The sequence below is a fragment of the Ascaphus truei genome, chromosome 4 (assembly GCF_040206685.1).
Source record: "Ascaphus truei isolate aAscTru1 chromosome 4, aAscTru1.hap1, whole genome shotgun sequence".
Classification (NCBI taxonomy): Eukaryota; Metazoa; Chordata; class Amphibia; order Anura; family Ascaphidae; genus Ascaphus; species Ascaphus truei.
In genome coordinates, this window is record NC_134486.1 from 202067243 (window position 1) to 202095233 (window position 27991).

Here is a 27991-nt window from a genome sequence, read left to right on the forward strand (position 1 = left end):
AGGGACTGCGGATCAGGTAAGATCCCAGGCGGGATTGCTGCTTTAGATATTGTGAAGCGGGGACGTCCAGACACTGGTTAAGGGGTTCAGGAAACTAGTCATTTACCTGTGGCTTTTATTTCTAGATCCGACATTTACACACACACACACACACACACACACACACACACACACACACACACACACACACACACACACACACACACACACACACACACACACACACACACACACACACACACACACACACACACACGTAACAAGGACTAATTGTAGTATAATGTAATAAATACATTTATCAAAAACGAATGTTGTTCTGACTAGGAATTTATTAAATGTATTTTATTTATATATTTTATTTTAAAGCGGGGTTGGGGGCGGGGTTGGGTGCGGGACTAGGGGTGGGACTAGGGGTGGGACTAGGGGCGGGGTTGGGGCGGGGTTGGGGGCGGGACTAGGTGGCGAGTAGATTTTTTTGGTTGGGCGAGTAGATTTTTGGGTGATTTGTCGAACACTGTATATATATATATATTGTGACAGAGTCACTGACTCAGTAGGCTGTGACAGTGAATGGAGAGATGCTGCAGCCAGATCACTGAGTGTTAAGCTCCTCAGACAGAGAAAGCACAGCTGAGGACTGATTAAACAGGGGCTGAACTCATGAGTGAAACAAGTGCTTTAAAAAGCAGGAAGTTGCTCACACAAGGTGAGCTTGTTTTTCCACAGGAAGGTGGAGAGAACTCTCCCGGCTTGGAAGCCGTAGCAGCTGCTGCTGCTCTGGTCCCCAGTCCTGCGAGGAGCTTTGCTGCTGGGACCAGCTGGGACCCCAACCCAGGATAAAGATAAACATTGCTGCGAGGCTGGACACAGCCTGCTCCCCGGAACCGTGTTCCTGTTTGCTGTTTGGAGCTGAAACAGATAAGACTTTATTCTTATTATGCTTATTGGTTATCGTTTGTGTAGCATGTTTTGGGCATGACCAGATTAGCTGGCTGTCCTGTTAGTAAGGGCTCAAGAAGTTAGTTAGTGTCCTTAACGGGACTAGGCTTTAATTTGCAAGAAAGTAGTTTCTTAAAGGGACAGTGCACCCGTACTTATTTTGGTTGTGGCTAATAAACCACTAGTGTTGAAAGTTTCCCATAGTTTCAAGCGTCTTACTGACCCCGCCGCGAGGCTGTCCTGCCACAATATATATATATATATAAAATCATGTTCCATATGATGTCACCCTTTCATACTGCATTTCAGCATCCGAGCATCCCTTATTATTAAAATTTAAATGTGGCAACCCAAGGTAGACCACATAGATTATAACATGATGTGTCAAAGTCCACACCATTGTGTCACTTTATCTCCCTTTGATCTGCATAAAAAAACACCAAGTTTACAGGGACATAAGTGTCTGACTTCTAATAACACGCACCAGATGTGATAAACTGTTTCTTAGATTTAACACAACTGTGCTCTTAAAAAGGGTGCAGAGTCTAAACCCAATTTTTAAAACTTGCCTTATTACATAACTTCTCAGTTTTTTTTTATACCTTAATTAGAAAATCAGCACTGTCTGATTCTAATATTTTCATATGGACACAGATGGCAGCACTAGCTATACAAATAATAAAAAATAATAACAGTTTATCCTGGTTTTGTATGCAGTTATTTTGATATTGTGCGTTGTGGCTGTTAGGAAGGGATTCAATTACTTTTACCAAAGATCAACCGTAAATAGGGTTTTGCAACACCTCAATTCAAGGTTATGTTTTAACAATTTAGACCATAAGGTTCCAGAGGTCACCTGGAGAATGATTGACTGAAGCAGGCAGTTCTATTTGTCTGGCTTTTTCTGTTTGTCCATAAAGTGCATTTAAATTAGAGTTCCACATCTCAGCTCATCTGCAATCCTCTCCTAAAATGGGCACTAACAAAATTGTTTTTCTCCTTCTTTTCTGGTTATACACAGGTAAGACATTTTCCTCACATTTTTTAATTATTCATTGTACCTGTCTTTTATAAACCGAAATAAGTTTTTTTTACCCAGCAAAATTATTATTGCTGAATTTAATCCGGTGATAGTACAGTATTTCACAGCAGCATTAAAACTACAATGAACTTTGCCTAGAACAGAGTTTGAAGTGTGATGGTACTAACTTAAAGGTATGCAGAACCACTACTTTGTATTTTATGACCCCAGAATAACACTTCTTTTGTTTATTGGCAAATGTATGGCTCCACTATCTATTTAATTTTTTGTCAATTTTTTTTAGTAAATCTCTCATTTTCTGACTCTATTTTAAAAAAAAAGATGATCAAAAACGATTTCCCTCAATTTTAAGTACATTTAGACTTTTGAAGTCAGACCCAGCACCACTACTTTTTAAAGTAACTTTGACCACAGGTGTATAGTGTTTAATATTAGTACAAAGTGAGGAGGGACAACAATGAGTTGTTATATTTCCCCCCCTGTCTCCGCATTTGCTAATTTTAATCTTTTCATTTAACATGTACTTGTTATACAATGTGAAAATGTATATAAAGAGCATACAAGTGTTATCATAATCCACTTCAGTTTAGCACCTAAGTGAAAAAACTCTAACCTAATTTATCTATACACATGTTCGATGACTTTAATTATAAAATGTTTTTACTGGAACCAGAAGGAAAAACATTTTTACACGTGCTTCTTTCTTCAGTTAACCTTACTAATTAGAGTTGTTTTACAGTGTAATGGGAGGTTTAATAAGTATTTTCTGTATTTATGAGTTATAGGTCTCAAAAATGGGAGTTTTGTCGATAAGTGTAATCATTCAGAGTATGTGTTAAAGTACAAAAATATTGAGAATGACATGTAAAATGGTGCAAAATAAGTTCTGATAATATCTGAGGTGACACTGTGTGCTCATTTGCATGTTATTTCCCAGAATCCCTGGCTGCAGTGGAAACATTGCATGCTAAGACATATGGTGAAATCAGGGTTGCAGACATGTCTGAGACATGTGAATGTGCTCACAAGTGGTATTTTTATTTAATAATATCTGATAAATTCTATTAAGAAATTATACTGTGGTATTTTTTTATGCAAACACTATAATGGTTTGTTTTAATCTTTTTACTCCTGACCATTAACCACAAGGTTGGAAAGGTGTACAAATTTGTGAGTCATGCATCAACTATTTTTGTTGCAAACCTGTTGTGATTCCATAGCAAAAACTGCACATGTTTTATCATAAGAGAAAAAAAGTCTTTGTGCCCAAGATATTTGTATCAAATTCAGCAAACTAGCTAAAAGCGACCCATCTGTCAATGTTTCTAAGGTGCAAATCTGAAGCAGTAAAATAGCACTGGATTTATTAAACAACTAAGTTCATGGAATTTTTCTCCATAAATCTAGTATTGTATTGTATGTCTTTATTTATAAAGCACCAAAAGTGTACTCAGTGCTTCACAAAGAATACAGTACAGGAATTAAAGTATGTGAACATTTTGGTCTCAAAATGGCACCAAATACATTTATTTTCAGCAACATTATTACGCCACTTGTTCATTAGTACATCACCTTCATAGGCCCTTTTTTTTTAGATCAAGTAATTATCAATCTATTTAGTTTAGTAGCAACCTGTATATGAAGGCGAGACCTATGAGGGCTCATTTTTCAAATCATTGTTGGTCAGAGAAGAAACATCACCAGATGTTTTTAGAACACTTGTCCAATTGAATGTAGTAAAGTTCTATTTCTGGTGAATGATACCTTTGTTATCTTGAAAGGCGAATTAACAAAAATCTGCTAATTATTGCATAGAAGGGCACATAAGCTGCAAAGAAACTACCAGCAACACACCTTATATAAAACATGTTTACCCTATGGGATCTATGGGGTTAATTCACTAAACTACAATGGTGCAAATCGGGGTTCTGTCACATGTAAACTCTCAATAACTGCAGTGGTACAATAGTTTCTGCGCAACAGTTCCCGATTTACATTATTGGAGTTTAAGGCATAATCCCCTATCTATCAAGGCAAACATGGGGCAATGAGAAAAGGGCCAATATCTCTGTGGCAACTAACTATGGGACCTTATTGACAGCACTAACCAATTCATATATTCCTATTTGTGACATACTTATTCTTTTAAGAGTGAACCTTTTGGGGATCTGAACCTCCAAATCAGGGACATCTGTCTTTTGTGCAATGGAAACACAGAATGGGGGTCCCAAAGGCCAAAAAAATATTTAAAACCTCTGCTATACGTCATACTGTATGTAGTGCATGCCTTAAAAGTGATATACTGTAGTTGTATTTTGGAAAATAAAATAGTATATTACTAACCCATATGATGAAATGTAATGAGTAGATACAGTACTTACTGCTAAAAGAGACAGGAGGGGTTACTTCTATTTTGTAGAATCTCATAATAAAAATGATGCTGCTACAAGATACTGGTGAAAATCAATTATTTCCCTTGATAAGTGTGCTGTGTTCTCTCTCTCTCTCTTCTCTGATGTTAAGCCTACGCTAATGAGATAAGTAAGGACATTGTTGTTGCATAGAATTAATTACTGTGGATATGTGTTAACCTCGAGGAACATAACGGCTATGACTGTCTTAGCTACAGTAGCCCTGACTTAAAACAGCAAAACGTGAAAAATCCTATATGTTTTTTTTAAATAAATCAGTTTTGTAGTATTAAATAATACTGTCTGCTTTTTTTTTTAAACTCCTAATTACATTTTTTTTTTTTACTTAAATTTTTTATTGAGCATTTTTTAACATACAAAATATTAATTAACAAAACATATAACAGATAAAAGGGGGGTCAGGATGGTGGGGGAGGGCTAGCATTTGTAAAAATATAGCATTGTACACAACAATTTAATTACCACGTGTATCACTCTGTTCCAAATATTCTAATCTATATACTGTATGGGGATATACCTGCATGGCGAAACCAAGGGGCCCAAATCTCAGAAAATTGCGAGGTAGAGATGTTCAGATAGGCTGAGAGTTTTTCCATATAAACTATATGCCAAATTTTGTTATTTATTTGGTTTAAGGATGGGGGGCAGGTTGTTTCCAATTTTTGGCAATTGTACACCGTGTAGCATTTAACATTTGGGCTAGTACTCTAGCTTTTTTCCGGGGAATATTAGCTATTGGCTTGCCTAGCAATATATATACTGGGTCATGTGGGACAGTGATTTCAAGGATCTTGTGTATTAAGGTGAACACTTCCGTCCATGTTTGTTGGATTTTGGGACATGACCAGAATATATGCAGAATATTCCCCACTTCACCACAACCACGCCAGCACAGAGGGGAGACCGCTGGGAGAAAAGAGTGCAGTCTGGCAGGAGTCATATACCATCTGAGTATTAACTTGTAAATATTCTCTTTTATTACAACGCACGATAAATTTTTGGAGGCAGCTTCCCAGATGTCTTTCCAGGTATCGAGATCTATACAGAAGTTGAGGTCTTTTTCCCAGGATACCATATTTTTATCGGGGGTTTGATGACTCTTGATAGAGGATAGACTTTGATATATTCTGGAGATAATGCCCTTTGTGTGGGGCTGGTGTAGACACCAGTCCTCAAACAGAGTTAAAGAATGGGGTTGGCTTGATTTGTAGACTGATTGGATCCAACTTGGAGAAATCTGAAAAAATCGGAAGAGGGGATATCATGATTCGTTTGTAGAGAAGCGAATGGGGGGACTTTCCCTTGAATGAGAATATCTTTGACTTTCGTGAGTCCTTTTTGAACCCAGGTATGGGAGAGCAGGTTTTCTGTGTAAAAGGGAAGAGAGGGGTCTGAGAATAGGGGTTGCATGAGGGAAGGGGTACCGGTTAGTTGGAACTTGGATTTGAGGGAGTCCCAGAGATTACAGGCAAAAGATATCACCGGGTTCTTCAAACTCTCGGGTGATCTAGACTTTTTGTTGAGCCAGAGAAGATTTTTTATTCTGCATGGGGAACAAATAAAAATCCTCTATCTCGACCCACCTCCTTTCGGTTGGGTTTGCATGCCAGCTAACAAGTTGCCTCAATTGAGCTGCTCTATAGTAGTTTTGTAAGTTCGGAAGAGCTAAGCCTCCTTCTGATTTGGACTTATAAAGAATATCTTTGCGAACTCTAGGTCGCCTGTTTTGCCAGACAAACTTCAAAATTTTCTTCTGAATATTATTTAGATCTTTCTGACAGATTTTAACCGGGAGAGTTTGAAAGAGATAAAGGAGTCAAGGTAAAATGTTCATTTTAATAGTGGTTATTCTCCCAAACCAAGATATTATATATGGGTTCCAAGTGGCTAAGTCCTTGACTATCTGGTCAAAAAAGGGTTTAAAATTTGCGTTGTATAAAATTAAATAATTTTTTGTTAGTTGAACCCCTAGATATTTAATATGGTTCGCGTTCAATTTAAAGTCAAAATTTAGTTGGAGTAATTTTACTAATTCTTTAGGGAGATTTAAACTAAGGGCCATGGATTTGGAATGATTAATTTTATAACCTGAAAGTGAGCCAAATTCTGATAGAACAGAAAAAAGGTTAGGGAGGGATGTGAGAGGTTTTGAAAGCGTCAATAGTATGTCGTCCGCAAAAAAAGCTATTTTGAATTCTTCCTGACCAACAGAAATACCCGCAATATTGGGGTTCATCCTTATCTGGTATGCTAATGGTTCTATGGCTAAGGCAAACAAAAAGGTGAGAGCGGACAACCCTGCCTAGTTCCATTTAATATTGAAAAGGGGTCACACAAAGAGCTGTTCGTCCTCACAGTGGCCGTTGGTGTGGAGTATAGTGTGTTTATACTATTTAAAATTTTGGCTGTGAATCCCATCTGCGAAAGCATAGCTGACATAAACTGCCAATCTAATCGATCGAACGCTTTTTCTGCATCTAAGGAGAGTAATAGAGACGGGCACTTTGTAAGATTTGCTACGTGTATTAGATTCAGATTAGACCAGGGGCCTTCTTAATTTTCAGGGATTTTATTGCTTCCATAATTTCCAGGGGCTCTATAGTTTTTTCATGGTTTGTGATGTCATTTGGGTCTAGAGTGGGGAGTCGGCATTCTGCTAGATAATTCCAAATCTTTATTGCTCTTTTTATCTTTAGCCGAGTCTCCCACTGGGTCTGGTAGATTGTAAAGGGATGTGTAGTAGTCCCTAAATGCGTCACTTATAATTTTGGGATTGTGGGATTCTGAGCCATTTTTAGTATAGATGTTATGAATTTTAGTTTTAGCTTGTTTTTGCTTTAATTTACGTGCCAACGTTCTATCTGCTTTATTACTTTTTTCATAGTATTTCTGTTGAGACCATCTTATAGCTCTTTCTGCGTTCAACACTAACAAGAGGTTTAGTTCGCCCCTCACTGAGATTATTTGCCTGTAATTTTTCCGGGAGGGGTTTGACTTGTGAATAAATTCTAGCTCTGATAATTTTTGTGTTAGTATTTCAATTTGTTTTGTTTTTTCTTTTTTTTTCCGAGAAGCCAGGGCAATCAGTTTGCCTCTTATCACTGATTTGTGGGCTCCCCAAAGGGTAAAAGAGGAAACCTCTGGGGTATTGTTTATTTCAAAATATTGGGCCAGATCTTTTTCTATTAGTTGGAGATTTTGTGGGTTCAATAGTAGTGATTCATTCAAGGACCACGACCTTGTTGTATTTTTGGGAGTGAGGCCTACTAGTCTGGTTATAAGTGTAGAGTGGTCTGACCAAGCAGAGGGGGCGATTACTGCTGAGGAGATATTATCACTAATTTGTTGGTCTATTAGGATATAGTCAATTCGAGAATAGCTGTTATGGGGGTGAGAAAAAAAGGAAAAATCCTTTACTTTGTTATTTACTAATCTCCAGGGGTCTACCAACAGCAGCTCCTTGGTCATAGATATGAGACCCCGAGTAGAGGGAGCTATTTTTTGTGGCGGTGGGAGACTGGGGGATTTTTCTAAATTTGGGTCCATAATTGCGTTTAAGTTTCCTGCTAAAATGAATAGACCTTTCTGGACGGAAAGGATTAAACTTTTTAGTTCTTGGAAGAAAGATTCTTGATTGTCGTTAGGGGCGTAAGTGTTGACTATTGTTATATCGGTGGAGTTCAATGACCCAGTAATAATTAGAATTCTTCCAGCGAGGTCACGTTTAATTTTGTCTACTTTGAAATTTTAATTTTTATGAAGGAGTGTAGCTACGCCATTCTTTTTCGTGGGAGCTGATGAGTGGTAGACTAGACGGTAGTCACTGCTAAACAGCAGCGATTGGTCCTCTTTTTTCAGATGGGTCTCTTGTAACAAAATTATATCTCAAAAGAAACATGGAAAAAATCTGGGACGTAGCCTCTGATATTTCAGTCTCTAATAAAAATTTAGTAGTTGAATTTTGGGAGACCAAATAAATTATAGGCAACATATCGGTCTAAAACTTGTTTTTGTAAAAACATTTCTATCTAGAAAGCAGTACCAAACAAACATTGTTTATCAGTCCCTCTAAATGTTCAGATTAGTACAAACTGACTGTCAAACTTTAAATGTCTCAACTTTGTGGGTAACTTGGGAGAACAGTTCCACAGTGAACAAGGACATAGCCTGAGTTTTGGAGTTTGCACACTTTGGAAACTTTAGAGACTAAACTCAGTGGTTTCTTGATGTGCAGGTTGTTGTGGTCATTGTGGCTTGGTCAAGTTGGTCGATGTGCTCCAGATATCTCGACCGTTGATTAGTTTTTAGATAGATTGTTGGAGTGAACCACGTCACAGCTTGTACCTTATGACCAGACCACGTTTTGGTTTGCCTGTCGTCTTGAATGGGTGTTAGGAGAGTTTCCAGCTCTAGTTTTTCAAGTGGGTTGGGTCCTAGCTCGCCCAGAGGTTGGGGCTTTGGCCCATGCCTGGTGTTGTGCCTTAGGTGATTGACTAGGCCTTTGAGAGGCTTCCGGATCTCCTGGTTCGAGTAGGTCCAATGTTCGTAGTTTTGCCTCACCGTCCACTGGTGAGAGTAGAATATGCATAGTTTCTTGGTAGGTGAACAGTAGTTTACACGAGAAGCCCCAGCGGTAGCGGATTTTGTTGTTCCGCAGCGAGTTGGTGATCTGCGCAAACATTCTCCGCTTATTCAGCGTGGTTTGAGCCAAGTCCGGGAAGATGAGGAGTGGAACATTATCTTGCTCTATCTTTGCAGTTGTTCTAGCGACTCTCAATATTTCCTCTTTAGTACGGAAATAGTGTAGGCGTGTGATCACGTCCCGTGGCTTTGCTGGGTCTAGGCCTTTCGGTCTAGGAAGCCTATGTGCTCTGTCAATCTGAAGTTTTTCATCCGATGTTTCGGGTAACAGGGACTTGAAGAGCCGTGTGAGATATGCGTCTAATTGGGTGTTGTCCACTTCTTCCGGGATGCCTCTGATCCGCATGTTATTGCGTCGTGACCGGTTCTCCGTGTCTTCTAGTTTTTCGAAGATTGTTTTGACTTGAGTTTTTAATTCTTCGATTTCTTGAGCTTGGGACTCTTGTACCAGGGCGGTATTATCCACCTTCTTCTCCACTTCCACAATGCGATCTTCTATGGTCGCTATCTCCGCTCTGATGCTGTGGCGGAAGCTCTGTATCTCGGAGTGAAAGGAGCTTTTTAATTCCTGTACAAACCCCATCATTGCTTTGCGGGTAAGCGGGGCGTCCGTCTCCTCTCCAGAGTCTGGATCTGATTTTGTGTCTCCGCCTGCGGTGGACGCGTCTTGGTCTTTTAAGCTTTGTTTTTTGAAGAAGAGGGAAGCCTCCCGTTGGACCGCTGGTTTTCTTGGTTGTTTAGTGGACGGCATTTTTGTTGTTTAGTCAGTCAATTTTTGCTGAGAGTAGAGCTGGATGTGTTTAAGTGGTGTAAACAGATTTTAAATTGAGATGAGCCCCCTCATTCTTAAAATGTCTAGATCATACACACATTATTCACATTTCTTTATTTGGTTTTGGTTGAGCCTTTATTCCTTGGTATTTTGGACCCTTTTGTCTCATATGGGCTGACTCTGCACTGGGCCCAGTGGTCAATTTGTAGGGGGTAGTGGGACCCAAGGTAGGCTTTAATTGGAGGGGGGGGGAGGAGTATTTCTTTATTTGTGTGTTTTTGTTTTTTTATATATATAAAGTTTTTGTTTGCAGCACAGCTGCAGAGAACAGGTGGGGTGTACCAAGATGGCCGCCAGCCTCCCCGCAGCAGGGCCGCTCTAGCTAGCAGCCTCCTTCTCTCCAGGTGGGTCTTCCCCTCTCCTTCGGGGCCCATGGGTCCCCGTGCCACCAGGAGGATTACCTGCCCTGGTTCCACTGCGGCTGCACGGTTGTGTGCACTTCACACACCGGCCGGCGCCATCTTGGGACTCCGGCTCGGTGCGGGTGCTCTGAAGTTGTCGGGAGGGGGTGGGGGTCGGGATGGCTACCGTTTGCCTCGGGGGGCTCGGTGAACGGCCACTACCTCTGCCGCGCAGTCCCGGCGGCCATCTTAGAGATCCTGAGAGGCGAAGGGGGGGAGTCCTCGGGCGGGTACGAATCCCCCGCTCTCCCATTTCACCTCGGCCAGAATCCCACAAATTCCTCTCCCCCTGTGTCCCGACACCTTAGGTGGCTCTTTATTGCGTGTTTTCGCTGGTTTTAGGGGCTTTATACCGGCATTGCAGGGGATTGTTTGGGGAGCTAAGAATTTTGCGGCTTCTCCGCTCGGCTTCCTGGCCATGCCCCTCCTAATTACATTTTTAAGGATTTTTTTTAATGTACTGATCATCCATCATTGGTTGCTACAATTTAGAAATTCATATCCACTTCCACTCTTTTGAAACACTCTTACACACAACTTTTTGAGCTCTGCCTTTGGCAACAAAGTATGACAAACAGATCTGTTGCTGTGTTTCAAACCGCAGACTTTCTATTACTCTGAAAGCTGTAACAATAATGTGTTACTGTACACCTACAAATGCAGTCAGATTCATCTCCACTCAAGTGTGGCCTGATTACTGCCAAGTGCACACCCGGGGAATTTCCCATCAGGATTAACACAGTGGGTGTCCCTGCTTCTGAACGGAACACCCGCTGCATTAATCCAACCAGACTGCACTAGTCTGGAAGAGCTGTGCAGTGTGAGCAGAATATAATGTTGCATATCAGTTGCAGCATTTCACAGACTGCAGCATAGAGTTAGAAGGCCTCCATTATGTTAGGCACACAATCAGGATTTTGACAGATTTATAACAGGAGCACCAAATGATTGCCAGCTTAGCTAAGAATGTAGAATTATATATTTTCACATACTTTACATATACAAATAACAATAAAAAAGGGAGGAATGTAATATTACTGCTTTAACCGAGCTCTGTGGATCTGGCCTTTAATGAGGTAGTACTATTGTTACTCTGAATCATGCTCCTCCCTGACTATGGACACAATGAACCCATACTTTATGTTTCCCTTGTACTTTTAACCTAAAATGATCATCCAAAACTATCCCGTGATTCTCCCATTCTAAGAGGACAGTCTATATCCCACTCAGAGAAACAGTGATACATTTGGAATGCGTGGGATTTATCCAGTTAAGCATCATTTTTAGGGCTTTCATACCTATCTATACTGTATCTCTATACAGATACCTGAGGGGTACTATTTTGCGGGCATTTCTCAGGCATACATACCAATATCTGCCACTTGTTTTTTGAGCACCACACAGTCTCTTTCAAATATATATCTAGAATGGCATGGTTAATGATATTGTAAATCAGTCCTGTCCTCATGCTGTAAAGATAGACAGAGGATGATACACGCACTCAATATCAATGGTAATAGAGGTGGGGTACTTAGCTGCCAGTGCCCTGGTCCTGGGGAGCTCCTGTAGTCCCAAATGTTCCAGTACAAAGAAGAAGAAGCAGGCACACAGTCTTACTCAAAAGGAGGTTTAATATGCCATAAAGTCCAACGTTTCGGCAGTCAAATACTGCCTTTCTCAAGATGAAGCCTTCACCTTGAGAAAGGTAGAAAATAAATTTGTCCTCCAGCGTGTGGTCTTATTGCTCTTTTCTTCAAATGACCAACCACATGGATTGTGGTGGTTTCTATTGCTGCAAGTGTCCTTTAAAAACTTCCTTGCTGGAGCTGCTTTTCAGTCACTTTTTCTCACTTGATCACTGATGAAGCCAAACCAGGTGAAATTAGTTTGATGTGGACATCCCCTTCTTGGTCTTTTGGAGCCACCATACCTGTGGAGTCTGTGGATCAGCTAACCAACACTGACAAACAGCAGGGAGCTCTGCACACGGAGAGGCACAACAGACTGTGCACAAATCTGAGAAAGCCTCCCATCCCCGTGGACCCAGACAGACAAGTCAGGAGCTGAGAAAAAGTGACTGAAAAGCAGCTCCAGCAAGGAAGTTTTTAAAGGACACTTGCAGCAATAGAAACCACCACAATCCATGTGGTTGGTCATTTGAAGAAAAGAGCAATAAGACCACGCGCTGGAGGACAACTTTATTTTATACCAATCTTATATAAGGAGGAGTTTGAATTACCTCCTGGGACACCAGCTGCGGGACTTTATTTATTGCACCTCATTAATAGGACTAGCGCCACTTTTATTTTTTCTTTATTGTTCACCTTGAGAAAGGCAGTATTTGACTGCCGAAACGTTGGACTTTATGGCATATTAAACCTCCTTTTGAGTAAGACCGTGTGCCTGCTTCTTATTCTTTATACTCATGCTGTAAAGACACATCTCATCAAGCTTAGATATCCCAATATTAGATAAAGTTGCAATCCCACGTAGTCATTTTTTTATGAAGAATGTAACAATCTAATCCAATTAAACCAATGGAACCATATGTAACGTGTTTCCCCCACCCCCTGGGAGATTCTACCATTACTGGTCGTATCGTGCAGGATACCTGCTGGTAACAGGAGGGCTGCGACGTCCGTCGGTGGTAGTGGGGACATAGGACTAGGCTTCTGGGGTTCATACCCCACATATCTCTTTATCAGTGTAGTGTCTCCATCTGCCGTAGGCTCCAGGAGTTGAAGGTGATCTCCCACGGTAGAACTATTACCTCTACCCCCCCAGCAAGGTCACGCACCAGGCAGGAAGTATATAACAACAAGAACCGTTTATTGTTTTCTGTACAGCACAGTTACACGGCAGTACTCTCAGCTCTAACTGAAGGATGGTCCCTAAACCGCCACTACAGGCCAAGGGCACCCGCAGCCGTCCTAGCTCTTCCCCACCTCCCTAGCAGAGGTATGGTCCACACTCACTCTCCCCCGGAGGGAAGAGCACAAGGAAAGGCCCCAATCTCAGGCACCCAGTTGTGTGACCTGCCTTCCTCAGTCGGGGAAGGACACTCCTAAATTTAGGGCGGGCCTGCATTTAAGTACTGCCAGGAGGAGGGCACCAGGTCTGGCACATGATTAGTCATGCCCAGGCCTTATGTCACAGTCCCCCGCAGTCACTCAAATGCAGCTCCTCGGAGGGAGAAAACCCCATAGCAACTACTGGCAACCTGATTGTACCAGGGTTTACTGCCAGCCCAAGGGCAGAATAGTAGCCATCAGGTGACTTGACTACATATACTTAAGATTTCTCTGGAAATGTATTACAAATTGCAGTTCTTTCAAGCCTGTCAATGTATCTATATCTTTATTTTTATAGCGCCATTTGTGCACATAGCGCTTCTCAAGCAGTAATACATGACATAATAATATAACACATAATGGGAATAAGCGCTTTATACATAAAAGTAACATTAGGAACAAGTTATCCCTACCCTGAAGAGTTTACAATCTAAGTATTCTGGAGTGTTTGTCAATCAAATGTTTTCTTTACCCTTAGTCCATCCTGTCCTTATCTGAGAGCCAATAAAGATAAGTGGAGCAGTGGATAAGATATCTATTTGAAATGTCTCCAGTTACATGTAGAGTGGTTTGCATTTACAAATGAAAAGCACAGAATACCTAATAAATAAAGTTTAGCAATGCAAACTTTTCATATCAACCCAATATTTTTTTGTTTGTTTTAGTTGCAGGTAACATATTAGATGACTATGTAAAAACCGAAGGTGCTTGGATGTTTAGTAAAGGAATATTTTTCTATACAACTAAAAATGATGTGGAATGCGCAGAAAAATGTGAAACACAACCTACATTTACTTGTCGGTAAGTTCAGAGGCCACAGGAAGTTACAATGTTTGTATGTGATATTTTCTTTACTCACCAAAACTTATTTTGTGTCTGGTTATAGCCACTTCCAGCTTCACATTGCTTAGCTGGTAAGTAACCTCACACTGATGAGACCCAAAATGTAAGAACAGCTGTCTGTGGGTAGGTCTGCTGGCTATGAACTTGTTTAACCCAGGCTGTGCTGAAAAAGCTGTGTAATATGGCAGGCATAAGTTTATAGGAATCCATGTCAAAATAGTTTAAGGAGTAACACACTGAGTGCTCATTTGCATGTCATTACCCAGAATCCCTTGCTGCAGTGGAAGCATTGTATGCTAAGAGATCATGGGGAAAAGTAGGGTTACAGACCTGTGTGAAACATGTAAACACAAGTGGTATTTGTATTTGCTGTACACTATACAGTGGAGGGTTTATTGTCACTTTTTTTACTCACCATAATTTATTTTGGGAATGTTTGTAAGGAAAGCTAGAGAAAATCAGAGGTCCTCATTTATGGTACGGTCAAGATATTTACTCCATGCTGGCGAATAGATCAGTTCAATTTAAATGAATGTAAATAAAATCTAATCCAGCACAGGAAACCAACTTCACCGCATATTTAATAAAAAGCAGAGAAAGAGATTTTCTGAAAGTTAAAAAGTACAAAAAATTGGTTGCTATACATGATACTGGGATATGCTGGAGTTTTAACATATTGGCCCAATGTTACTAAGCAATGCTATTCCATAGGATACCATCCCATATACTGTATAAGGTGCCTTATGAATTTTGAAGGTATTTTGTGAAATAGCACCGCTTAGTAAACATGGGTGAGTGTCCCCCACGATTGCAAATAAAGTGTGGGGATAAGTTATGGGAATAAGACTTGATTACAAATACAGATGTGGTAGAAATATAGACAGGGATGTTAGCTACAGTAATAACGCAATATATCACCGACTTTGTATAGGATTAACTGTCAATTTCTGAACATTATGGGGTAAACTCATTAATATCCGGTGAATGTCACCTAACGCTGGATTGTGCCTCAATACCCTGCATCACGGCTTGATGAATACCAGTCTAAATTGTGCATACAGATAAATAGATGGGAGGATTTATTATAATTAAGATACTTCTATGTATTAGTATTGCTGTTAAAAAGCATTGGTTTCAGTCAAAAATGTATATTTAGGTAGCGTGTGTCCATGGTGCTGGAAAAGTTCAACGGGGTTTAAATATTTGAAGGGAACTTGTTTGCCTGTACCACTTGCTTAAGAAAGAGTCATGTCACTTTTCCTCTGCAAGACAAAGAACTATCCTTTTTTGCAACAACATGGGGAGTCGTGAGTAACCATGCCTGGAAGTGCTAATCCCTATTACTTTTTGTTTATTTTTAGACTGCATTAAAGTTCAAACATTCACTCATATGCAATGGTCTGTGTGATTTATTTATAATATGTTTTACTGGGAAGTAATACATTGAGGATTACCTCTTGTTTTCAAGTATGTCCTGGGCACAGAGTTATGATGACAATACATGGTTATATTACATGAACAGAATTATATATTATATTTAAAGACTTTGCATGAACAGTTAAAGATACTATATGTTATAGGCGTATGTAACAGTTGCAGACCAGATTGAAATGTGAGACAGCTTTAGTTTTGAAAGAGTTTAGACTGGTGGCGGATTTGAGAGTCTCTGGTAGATTGTTCCAGGTCTGAGGTGCACGGTATGAGCAGGAATGGCCGGATACATTGTTGAACCTTGGGACGTGGACAGTGTTTTGGGGTCAGATCTCAGGTGATGAGTGCTGTGTGTGGTAGGGGTGAGAAGCTTGTTCAGATAGTAAGTATTTGAAGGCAAGACAGGAAAAATTAACTTTGCACCTAGACTTAAGGGATGGTCAATCTTCTTTGAGCATTTCGCAGTGATGTGTGCAGTAGTTACATTGGAGGACAAAGCAGCATATTGAGTTTCGAAGTTGTCTAGTTTGCCAAAGTGAGTTTGAGGTGCCATGCCATATACTATGTTCCCATAGTCTATCATTGGCATTAGCATTTGCTGTGCGATACGCCTTCTGACCAGCAGGCTTAGAGAGGATTTGTTCCTATAAAGTACACCTAGTTTGACATAGGTTTTGGATGTCAGGGTATCAATGTGCAACCCAAATGTTAAATGGGGGTTAAATCACATGCCCAGATATTTAAAACTAGTGACAGGGGCTAGGATGGTATTAGAGTTGGTTCTTGGAAAGAAAATTTAATTTATTTAACAAAGGCTCTATCCATTCTATTACTTAGAGCATACACATTTTATAAACCTTTCCAGAAGGAGGCGCAATGTGCTTTGCTCTAATGTGGAGCAGGTTTAGAATGTCTAGAACAAAAGCAAAAGAAAAAAGTGGGTGCGCCAAATAAAAACTGCAACTTGAAATACTGAACAAACTATTATAAATATAGTTAAAAATCTAACAAGAGATAATGAACAATATAAATAAATATAAAATATATAACGTGACATGAACCAATCCGGAGCATGTAGAGTCTGGCACCATTAAATAAAATATTAATTAAAATTAATTAAAACAAAGTGTGTTAAAAAACCAAAACCCAAAAGATATTGCAGCTTCCTGAACAAGGAACCCCAGTCCTTGGTATGAGTAGTTGTGAAAGGAAAAAATATGGAAGCGCAGTCAAAAGGGTACTGGTAAGATAAATACCTTTATAATAAATTGTGTCAAGATATAATCACAAACTCAAGCAACAATTAGCTAAATAAAATCAAAAGATAATGATAAAAAACAATTGGAATAGGGTGCATTACTGAGAGGCGATCGCAGCAAGTTCCTGCTAAATGAATGTCAGAGGGTTGAGATCAAAGTCTTGTGACCAGAGAAGTAACTCCAGATGGATACGCAAAACGTAGGGGGATATAGTGTTGAGGGGTGCCTGTGGGTTGAGCCAATGCTTGGTGTGCTCACCCAACCTCCGCCGATGGCTTGTGGGGGCCCGTTGGTTCTCCCAAAACAACTCCTCCAGTCACGATGATGAAATCTGACTCTGCACAGCCCGCCGGGTTTCCGGGTGTGACGTCACTTCCAGATGTGACGCGATGACCCTTCCCGGCTGTATCGGGGCTATGCGATCCTCCTCCGAAGTGCTGGTAACAAATATACAGGCAAACAAGCTGATGACAAGTGCTGCCCTCACAGACGCACATAACAGTGCTAGTGGTAACAATACACTATACCAAATGAGAGCACAGACCCTTGGCTCCTCCTCCTACGCGTTTCACCAATGAATGGCTTCGTCAGGGATACCACAGAACTAGTTCAATTAAAATATATACCCTTACTAATTACAAAAAATAATTGAATCATCAGCAATCACAGATAAATAAATCAATAAATCCAGGTAGTTAAATGAACTAATACTTATAGTATATTGACTGGTTCATGTCACAAAAAAATACATATCACTTTACAATGTAAAACAAAACATTAACATTTAAAATTTTTAAATTTAACAAATTAAAATGCTTAAAACATTAAAAACAACAATTAAATTACTAAAATTTACTTTATTCAATTTAGGAAAGGAACAGACAATGCAATCAATTTTAAAAAGTCCACAGGTCATCTATTGAAATGCTAAAAGGTCGAGATCAGTGGTGGGATTCAAAAAATTTAGCAACAGGTTCTCTCTCACCGGGGGGGGGGGAGAGAAAGGGGGAGGGGGGATAGAGACGGTGGGAGGGGGGAGAGAGATGGGGGGGAGCAGAGAAACCAGGGTAGGGGGGAGAGCAGAGAAACCAGGGAACGGGGGAGAGCAGAGAAACCCACGGGAGAGCAGAGAAACCCGGGGGGGGGAGCAGAGAAACCAGGGGGGAGAGCAGAGAGACGGGGGGGAGAGTAAAGAGACAGGGGGGGAGAGCAGAGAGACAGGGGGGAGAACAGAGAGATGGGTAGAGCAGAGAGACGGGGAGAGAAGAGAAATCAGGGGGGAGCAGAGAAACCAGGGGAGGGGGGGGAGCAGAGAAACCAGAAGAGGGGGGGAGCAGAGAAACCAGGGGAGGGGGGAGCAGAGAAACCAGGGGAGGGGAGCAGAGAAACCAGGGGAGGAGGGGAGCAGAGAAACCAGGGGAGAGCAGAGAAACCAGGGGAGGGGGGGAGCAGAGAAACCAGGGGAGAGCAGAGAAACCAGGGGAGGGGGGAAAGCAGAAAAACCAGGGGAGAGCAGAGAAACCAGGGGAGGGGGGGGAGCAGAGAAACCAGGGGAGGAGGGGAGCCGAGAAACTAGTGGAGGGGGGGGAGCAGAGAAACCAGGGGAGGGGGGAGGAGCAGAGAAACCAGGGGAGGGCGGGAGCAGAGAAACCAGGGGAGGAGAGCAGAGAAACCAGGGGAGGGGGGAAAGCAGAAAAACCAGGGGAGAGCAGAGAAACCAGGGGAGGGGGGGGAGCAGAGAAACCAGGGGAGGAGGGGAGCCGAGAAACCAGTGGAGGGGGGGGAGCAGAGAAACCAGGGGGGAGAGCAGAGAAACAAGGGGAGGAGAGCAGAGAGACCAGGGGAGGGGGGGAGCAGAGAAACCAAGGGAGGAGGGGAGCCGAGAAACCAGTGAAGGGGGGAAAGCAGAGAAACCAAGGGAGAGCAGAGAAACCAGGGGGGGGAGCAGAGAAATAAGGGGAGAGCAGAGAGACAGGAGGAGAGCAGAGAGCCAGGGGGAGAGCAGAGAGATGGGGGGGGAGAGCAGAGAGACAGGGGGGAGAGCAGAGAGACATGGGGGGAGAGCAGAGAGACAGGGGGAAGAGCAGAGAGACAAGGGGGGGAGAGCAGAGAGATGGGGGGAGCAGAGAGACAGGGGGGAGAGCAGAGAGATGGTGGAGAGCAGAGAAACAGGGGGGGAGAGCAGAGAGACAGGGGGAGCAGAGAGACGGGGGGAGAGCAGAGAAATCAGAGGGGAGAGCAGAGAAATCAGGGGGGAGAGCAGAGAAACAAAGGGAGGGGGGGGGAAGCAGAGAAACCAGAAGAGGTGGGGAGCAGAGAAACCAGGGGAGGGGGGGAGCAGAGAAACCAGGGGAGGGGAGCAGAGAAACTAGGGGAGGGGAGAGCAGAGAAACCAGGGGAGAGCAGAGAAACCAGGGGAGGGGGGAGCAGAGAAACCAGGGGAGAGCAGAGAAACCAGGGGAGGGGGGGGGCGCAGAGAAACCAGAAGAGGGGGGGGGAGCAGAGAAACCACGGGAGGGGGGGGGAGCAGAGAAACCAGGGGAGGGGGGAGCAGAGAAACCAGGGGACGAGAGCAGAGAAACCAGGGGAGAGCAGAGAAACCAGGGGAGGGAGGAAAGCAGAGAAACCATGGGAGAGCAGAGAAACCAGGGGAGGGGGGAGCAGAGAAACCAGGGGAGGGAGGAAAGCAGAGAAACCATGGGAGAGCAGAGAAACCAGGGGAGGGGTGGAGCAGAGAAACCAGGGGAGGGGGGGAGCAGAGAAACCAGGGGAGGGGGAGGAGCAGAGAAACCAGGGGAGGGGGAGGAGCAGAGAAACCAGGGGAGGGGGAAAGCAGAGAAACCAGGGGAGAGCAGAGAAACCAGGGGGGGGGGCAGAGAAATAAGGGGAGAGCAGAGAGCCAGCGGGAGGGCAGAGAGACAGGGGGGAGAGCCGAGAGACAGGGGGGAGAGCAGAGAGACAGGGGGGGAGAGCAGAGAGACAGGGGGAGCAGAGAGACAGGGGGAGCAGAGAGACAAGGGGGGAGCAGAGAGACAGGGTGGAGAGCAGAGAAATCAGGGGGGAACAGAGAAACCAGGGGAGGGGGGAAAGCAGAAAAACCAGGGGAGAGCAGAGAAACCAGGGGGGGGGAGCAGAGAAACCAGGGGAGGGGGGGAGCAGAGAAACCAGGGGGGAGAGCAGAGAAACCAGGGGAGGAGAGCAGAGAAACCAGGGGAGGAGAGCAGAGAAACCAGGGGAGGAGAGCAGAGAAACCAGGGGAGGGGGAAAGCAGAAAAACCAGGGGAGAGCAGAGAAACCAGGGGAGGGGGGGAGCAGAGAAACCAGGGGGGAGAGCAGAGAAACCAGGGGAGGAGAGCAGAGAAACCAAGGGAGGGGGGAACAGAGAAACCAGGGAGGGGGGAAAGCAGAGAAACCAGGGGAGAGCAGAGAAACCAGGGGGGGGGGAGCAGAGAAATAAGGGGAGAGCAGAGAGACAGGGGGAGAGCAGAGAGCCAGGGGGAGAGCAGAGAGATGGGGGGGGGAGAGCAGAGAGATGGGGGAGAGCAGAGAAACAGGGGGGGAGAGCAGAGAGACGGGGGAGCCGAGAAACAGGGGGGGAGAGCAGAGAGACAGGGGGGGAGAGCAGAGAGACGGGGGAGAGCAGAGAAACGGGGGGGGAGAGCAGAGAGACGGGGGGAGAGCAGAGAAATCAGGGTGGAGAGCAGAGAAATCAGGGGGGAGAGCAGAGAAATCAGGGGGGAGAGCAAAGAAACGAGGGGAGGGGGGGAAGCATAGAAACCAGAAGAGGGGGGAGCAGAGAAACCAGGGGAGGGGGGGAGCAGAGAAACCAGGGGAGGGGAGCAGAGAAACCAGGGGAGGGGAGAGCAGAGAAACCAGGGGAGAGCAGAGAAACCAGAGGAGGGAGGAAAGCAGAGAAACCATGGGAGGGGGGGGGGAGCAGAGAAACCAGGGGAGGGGAGCGCAGAGAAACCAGGGGAGAGCAGAGAAACCAGGGGAGGGAGGAAAGCAGAGAAACCATGGGAGGGGGGGAGCAGAGAAACCAGGGGAGGGGGGAGCAGAGAAACCAGGGGAGGGGGGGGAGCAGATAAACCAGGGGATGGGGGAGCAGAGAAATCAGGTGAGGGAGGGAGCAGAGAAACCAGGGCAGGGGGGGGGAGAAGAGAAACCAGGGGAGGGGGAAAGCAGAGAAACCAGGGGAGAGCAGAGAAACCAGGGGGGGAGCAGAGAGACAGGGGGGGAGAGCAGAGAGACAGGGGGGAGAGCAGAGAGACAGGGGGAGAGCAGAGAGACAGGGGGGGAGAGCAGAGAGACAGGGGGGAGAGCAGAGAGACAGGGGGGAGAGCAGAGAGACAGGGGGGAGAGCAGAGAGACAGGGGGGGAGAGCAGAGAGACATGGGGGGGAGAGCAGAGAGACAGGGGGAAGAGCCGGGAGACAAGGGGGGGGGGGAGAGCAGAGAGACAGGGGGAGCAGAGAGACAGGGGGTGGAGAGCAGAGAGACAGGGGGGAGAGCAGAGAGACATGGGGGGAGCAGAGAGACAGGGGGAGAGCAGAGAGACAGGGGGAGAGCAGAGAGACAGGGGGAGAGCATAGAGACAGGGGGGAGCAGAGAGACGGGGGGAGAGCAGAGAAATCAGGGTGGAGAGCAGAGAAGCCGTGAATGCGACCGCAATCACCATTGTAAATAGGTACATAGGGTGGAAAGACAGGTGCTCAAGGGGTATAGATATGATATATACCAGTGTTGATCAAAGAGAATTGATCAGAAAGATTCCCCTTATATACAGCACTCTATTGTCATTCATATAGTAAAGGGTAGACAACAAATGGTCTTGCCGTAAATTACTACAGATCTGTCAGGTTGACCAGAATCACTGCGGATATCAGAAAATAATAAAATTTTATTAAGTCTACATAGATAGTTAAAAACACATATGCATTATTAAAAATCCCTATTGTGGCTGATATGTAAATGGGATAAAAGTTAATTAGGTCTAATGCCGTATACCATCATATCGTGACTCTCAGAGAAATAACAGCAGGTCTGATTGTATTTGATTAGTATATTGCAGCAAAATGGAAATATATCACAGCTAGTCAGCAAATATATAATTTCAAAATTGACAGTTGATGTTGTAGTCTCTGACTAGAGTGTGGGGTGGGTTGCTACTGTGAATCAAAACGAATGTTCATAGAACAAATGCAAATGGTCCTGTTATCACTATAGTGTGCAGGTAAGCAACATTAGTCTGTTATGTGGCTATGTTCGTCTCTGCAGGTGAATATTGGTCTAAATTGTCCGAGTATCACCTCAATATCACTGTAGTATATACTATACACTCAATGACTGGAGTCAAATGGGTCTCATCAGCTATATATAGAGATCACCACTATACCGCTATAGTGTATTTGTATACAAATGCAATATATGTACTGTTACACTATAGCGGTTCCTCACCATCTCTATATATAGCTGATCTGATCTGATCTGGTCTGATCGGTGTTTTGTTATAAAAATCCCTGATCTGGAGGTATCTAAAGAATTCTTTATTTGGGATGGGCTTTTAGGCCCTAATTTCTTCAAATGTTTGGATATAAATCCTACCTTCCAGATCTTTGAGGCGGGTAATCCCCGACTGTGTCCATATTAACAGATTATTACTATTCATCCCTGGAGCGAAATCTGGGTTACCTAAGATTGGCGTCATGAGTGATGCTTTATTGGTCAAGTTACAACTCAATTTAGTGGCCTCCCAAACTCTTAGGGAATTGGCTATGGTCTGAAGCGGTATTCCCATCCTGCTTACCCCTATTTTGGGTATCCAGATCAGGTTTTGGATGTCAATTGGTGCACAGCATGTTTTCTCCAGTTCTACCCATCTCCGTAAGCTTGGGTCCGTGTGCCACTGGAGAATTTGAGCCAACTGGGCCGCTTTGTAATAGGCCAACAAACAAGGTACCGCTAAACCTCCTCGTACTGTGGGTCTCTTTAGGATACCCCGCTTAATTCTTGGGTTTTTCTTATTCCAAATAAATTTCATGATTAGTGACTGTAGGGAGAGGATGTCTGAATGTATTATAGGGATAGGCAAACTCTGGAACAGATATAGCATCCATGGGAGGAGGTTCATCTTCACGCAATGTATCCTCCCAATCCACGAGATGCCCCCTTTCATCCATATTCTGAGATCATCCCCCAGCGCCTTAATCAATCTGGGAAAGTTTGCTTTGTATAGTGTTTTGTAGTCCCTTGTGAGGTATACCCCTAAATATTTGATAGCGGAGGTTTGCCATTTGAAATTAAAGTTGATGTCAATCAGTTTTTCTACATTTTTAGGTAGGTTTATGTTGAGGGCTTCGGATTTGTACTGATTGATCTTAAAGCCCGAAATTTGGTTGAATTTGCTCAGGATTCCAAACAAGTTGGGAAGGGACGTGAGAGGTTTGGATAATGTTAAAGAGGACATCATCCGCATATAATGCTGCTTTGTGCTCCTGATCTCCAATGGAGATCCCTGTAATATCCGGGTTGTTTCGGATGTGTGCCGCCAGCGGTTCTATACAAAGGGCAAACAGCAACGGCGAAAGCGGGCACCCCTGTCTCGTTCCGCTTTTTATGTGGAACTGATCCGAGGCGAAGCCCTGGTGCCTCACCCTTGCCGTCGGTCCCTCATACAGCGCCAGGATGGCTCTCAGGAGGCGTCCCCCAAAGCCAAACGCTCCTAGTGTTTCTGTTAAGTAGGGCCAGTCTATCCTATCGAAGGCTTTCTCTGCGTCCAGACTAAGCACCATAGAATGTATGTTATTCCTTTGGGCCAGATCGATCAAATTAATGATTCTCCTGGTATTGTCTGCCACTTGTCTACCTCCGATAAACCCCACCTGATCCGCGTGGATTAACCTGGGAAGAACACTACCCACCCTGTTCGCTATAAGTTTGGAGTAAATTTTTACGTCTGAATTAATCAGGGAAATCGGCCGGTAGCTCTTGCAGTCTGCCGGGTCCTTTCCAGGTTTGTGGATCACAGAGATTGAAGCTTGGAGCATCTGAGCTGGGAAGGAGGCCCCCTCTAGGATTCCATTAAACAGTTGTAACATATGTGGGGCTAACGTTTTGGCAAACTTCTTATAATATAAATTAGAAAAGCCATCTGGTCCCGGTGCTTTGGCCGGTTTTAATGCTTTGATGACTTCCGATAGCTCCTCTAGTGTGAAGTCTGCCTGGAGCGCCTCTCTCTCAACCCTTCCCAAGGTAGGTAATTTTGCCTCTTTTAAGAAGGAGTTCAACATTTCCCCCGTTCTAGTGTTATGGACGACCTCATCCCCATTGTAAAGTTTTTCATAGTAAATTTTAAATTCCTCCACGATTTTCCCAGGTATGGAGGTGAGGTCGCCCTTTGATTCCGAATAGCGTGAATGTGATAATTTGGTGGCTTATTTTTTAGCTTATTGGCAAGTAGTGTATCAGGTTTGTTAGCCTTTTCGTAAAATTTCCGCCTAGACCATGCCATTTCCCTCTCTGCCTGGGAGGAGAGGAGAAGATTAAGTTTTGTTTTAGTGTCTAATAGTAATTTCAGTGTGTGGTTCTGTTTGTTTTTTTTATGAAGCTTTTTTTATGAACTAGCTCTGCTAGTTCACTTTCTAGGTCCTTTATCTTTTTTTCACGCTCCCTTTTACGTTTGGCGGCCAAATTCATTAATATCCCTCTGAGGGTAACCTTATGGGCCTCCCACAGCGTGGAGTGCGATGTGACACTCCCCTCATTCTCCTCAAAATATTCTTTGATTTTGTCCTCTACCTCTTTCCCCAGTTCTGGTATTTTTAAGAGGATCTCATTCAGCCTCCAATTCGCTCTAGGTCTGTCTGCGGAACGAGTGTGCACCGCAGCACTATTGATGCGTGGTCGGACCATGAAATATCATGGATCTCTGAGCGAGAGACCCCGGGGACCAATCTATTAGACACAAGGAAGTAATCTATCCTGCTGTAACTGTTATGGGGGTGGGAGTAAAACGTGTATTCTCTTACTCTCTGATGTTGCTCTCGCCATATGTCAAGGAGCTGACATTCTTTAAGTCCCCTTGTTAACGTTAGTACGTCCTGTCTGTGTGATTTGTTAGTTAGTGTACATTTGTCTAGGGCTGGATTTAGGTCTCTGTTTAGGTCTCCTGCCACTATAGTGTAACCTATCGCCACCTTACGGAGCTTGTCAAAGAATATTCGGAAGAAGTCAGTCGCATTTTCGTTAGGAGCGTATATCGCTGCGAGGGTTATAAGGTTCTCGCGTATGAATCCCGTCACTATGAGAAATCTGCCTTCCCTGTCACTGTATGTCTTCTCATGTATGAACGGGATTCTGTTATGGAACAGAATGGCCACCCCTCTTTTTTTGACCCTTGCAGAGGAAAGAAAATGTACCCTAAAATGTTTATCGAAGTATTTGGGACAGTTTGCTTTAGAAAAGTGTGTCTCTTGGAGGAGTAATATCTCTGCCCCTTTACGCTTATAGTCCCTAAATTCGACCCTTCTTTTTGCCGGGCTATTAAAACCCTTAACGTTATGGGATATAAACACAATTTCCTTACTCATTTGGAGCGGCACAACGACCCTGCTGCATCATCTTGCCCGCCTCTTGATGGGCCATTTCACGGTTGAGGTTACTGCTGACTCTTGCTTCAGACATCTCTCTGCACTCGCCTGTAGGGGCAAAGGGAGGGGAGCACACAAGGGGGATGACCGGGGTATATATAGACACAACACAACGTTTAATGAATTTCAACAGTTCTCGACGTCTCTTCGCCTTTCTCCTCTCGTCGAGACCTCCGCCTTTGGGTCCTTGTTTCCTGTATGCATTGACCAGTCTTGGGGTGGGGAGTGTTTCCCCTCCTCCACGCGTGCCAACCCAAAGGACTTCGCTAGGGCCCTGAAGATCTTCACCCTTCATCCCCCGCGCGGGGCCCATGCCGACTTCCGAGCAGGTCATCCACCCCTGCTCCTACCCCGCTCCTGAACTACCCTTCTAAGAAGGGATAAAACCAACTGAGTTAACTAAGGTTCACCTATCTCCCATTTTCCCCAGAATCCCGCACCGTGTGGAGCCCCCGAGAATACCTAGCTCCCAGCTATACTGCCTTCTGTTACTCCCCCCCCCATCCTGGGTCGTAATCGTGTTTATCCGCGACATTCTTGTTGCACCCTTCCCCTCCGCGCCTACTCCTGACCCCCCTTACCTTTCCATACTCCCCCTCTCTCCTCCTTAATAACCTGCCCCCTTACCGACCCCTTTAGTCTACTCTGTGCCCCTGTCCTCCCCGCCTGCTATGTGTGATGTACCCTCATATTCACCCCTGCCAACCCCTAGCCTCATCCTCTCTCTGTCTCACCTCTTCCGCGTTCCCCCCTCACACCTACCTCCAACCCGCTCTAACTCCCCCCTGCGATCTCCCACGACCAACATTCAACAAACCGCAACTTGCTCACCCCTCCCTATAACTTCCATCCATACCCTGACCTCCACTACATCCTCTATACCCCATTACTTTGACCTCCCTAACTTAACCTACCCTATCCCTCCACCCTCTCTATCTCCTCTGCTCCCTCTTCCTCCTTACACAGCTACTTTCCCTGCTCTTCTCGCTTCCTAATCCCCAACTACTCTCAACTCCCCTTCACTACCCTTCGCCATATCTCTCGACATCCCCCCCCCTCTTTTCTCCCTTTGCCCCCACTGTCTTCCATCACCATTCCTCTCCACCATCTGTAAAAATCTTCCGCTGACCTTCAAACTTCCTAACTCCCCCCTACCCTCCTCTCCTTCCCTCCCTTGCTCCCGACCTTCCGCTCCTCCCGTTCTTCCCTTATGCTTCTTCTCCCTCGTACCTCTTACTATAGCCCTCTGTTGTTACCCTAAATGCTCTGCCCGGCCGCCGGGACCACTTGCGGTATCTCTGCCGCCCTTTTTTTTAAAAAAGTTCGCCGGGGCCTCCAGCTGTCTATGTATCCGCCTGCCGGCTTTCAGGCGCACCTCCGCCGCCTGTTGGGTCCCTCCGGTCCAGCCTGTGCCCCCGCCGCGTATCCGCTGCTTGCCCCCTCCAAGATGGCGCCTGCTCACCCGCATCCACTTCTGCTTGGTGACGTCTTTTCGGGACGCCGCCATTTTGGATCTTGATCATCGTCGGATCGGAGGTTTGCTTACTCTCTCCCTCTTCCCGCCTGCGCCTACCTTCCGCCTCCTGCGTTTCAGCTTGGTCTCCAGCTGCCTCGTGTCTCCTCAGCGCCGTCTTGAGCCATGGAAACCAGCCTTTGGACACAGGACGCAGGACGCAGGGGTAACCCCCCACATAAGCAGCAATTTCTCTCTCGATGTCCACATCAGGTAAGTGGGGGCATTTTATTTTATTTTTTTCCCCCGCATCTGACAATGTCTCTACCGATCGTGAGGGTGCAGCGACGTGGGGCGCTTACTACATATAGTCAATGGGATTAGGCTGAACCTTAACAATGGATTAGCCAAACTGCAGCATAACTTGTAACTGTGGAAGTTTCCCCTAGACCCTCTCTTTCTGTGACCTGGAGGATCTAGGGCTTTGCGACCAGATGGGGTCTGGTGGTGAGTTTTCCGGTCCTGCCTCAACCGGGGCCGCTCCCAGGCCGAGCTTGTGTAGGAAGGCGGGACCGTCCTCTAGTTCCCTCACCGTGAGAGCTTTGCCTCCCCGGGCGACCAGAAGGCCTAAGGGGAAGATCCATCTATATCTGACCCCCTTCTCTCGCAACACCTTGGTAATGGGCTGCAAGTTTCTTCTGCGGGCCAGTGTTACTGGGGACAAGTCCTGATAAATTGTCAGTGGTGACCCCTCAAACTCCACTGCTGTGAGGGGTCTAGTTTTTTGAAGAACTGCTTCCTTAGACCGGTAATAGTGCATACGAAGCACTATGTCTCTGGGTTGTTCGGTCTGAAGCGGTTTGGCCCGCAGTGCCCTGTGACACCTATCCATGGCTAGACTTTCTTTTGGGCAGTCAGGTAGTAATGTTTCCAGCCATCTTGTGATGTATTCCTCGCAATCCAGCACGCTCTCTGGGACCCCTCTGATCCGAAGGTTATT

The 27991-nt window shown here is 44.7% G+C and overlaps 1 protein-coding gene across 1 annotated transcript in view; it reads left to right on the plus strand.

Moving 5' to 3' along the window:
• Positions 1-1802: 1802 nt before the first annotated feature.
• PLG (plasminogen) overlaps positions 1803-27991 on the plus strand; it is a 164745-nt gene continuing 138556 nt past the window's right edge. The window contains exons 1-2 of the mRNA XM_075596748.1: positions 1803-1960; positions 14024-14159. Coding sequence (XP_075452863.1) covers positions 1912-1960; positions 14024-14159 — 185 coding nt within the window. The 5' untranslated portion in view covers positions 1803-1911. The remainder of the gene's footprint in view (positions 1961-14023; positions 14160-27991) is intronic.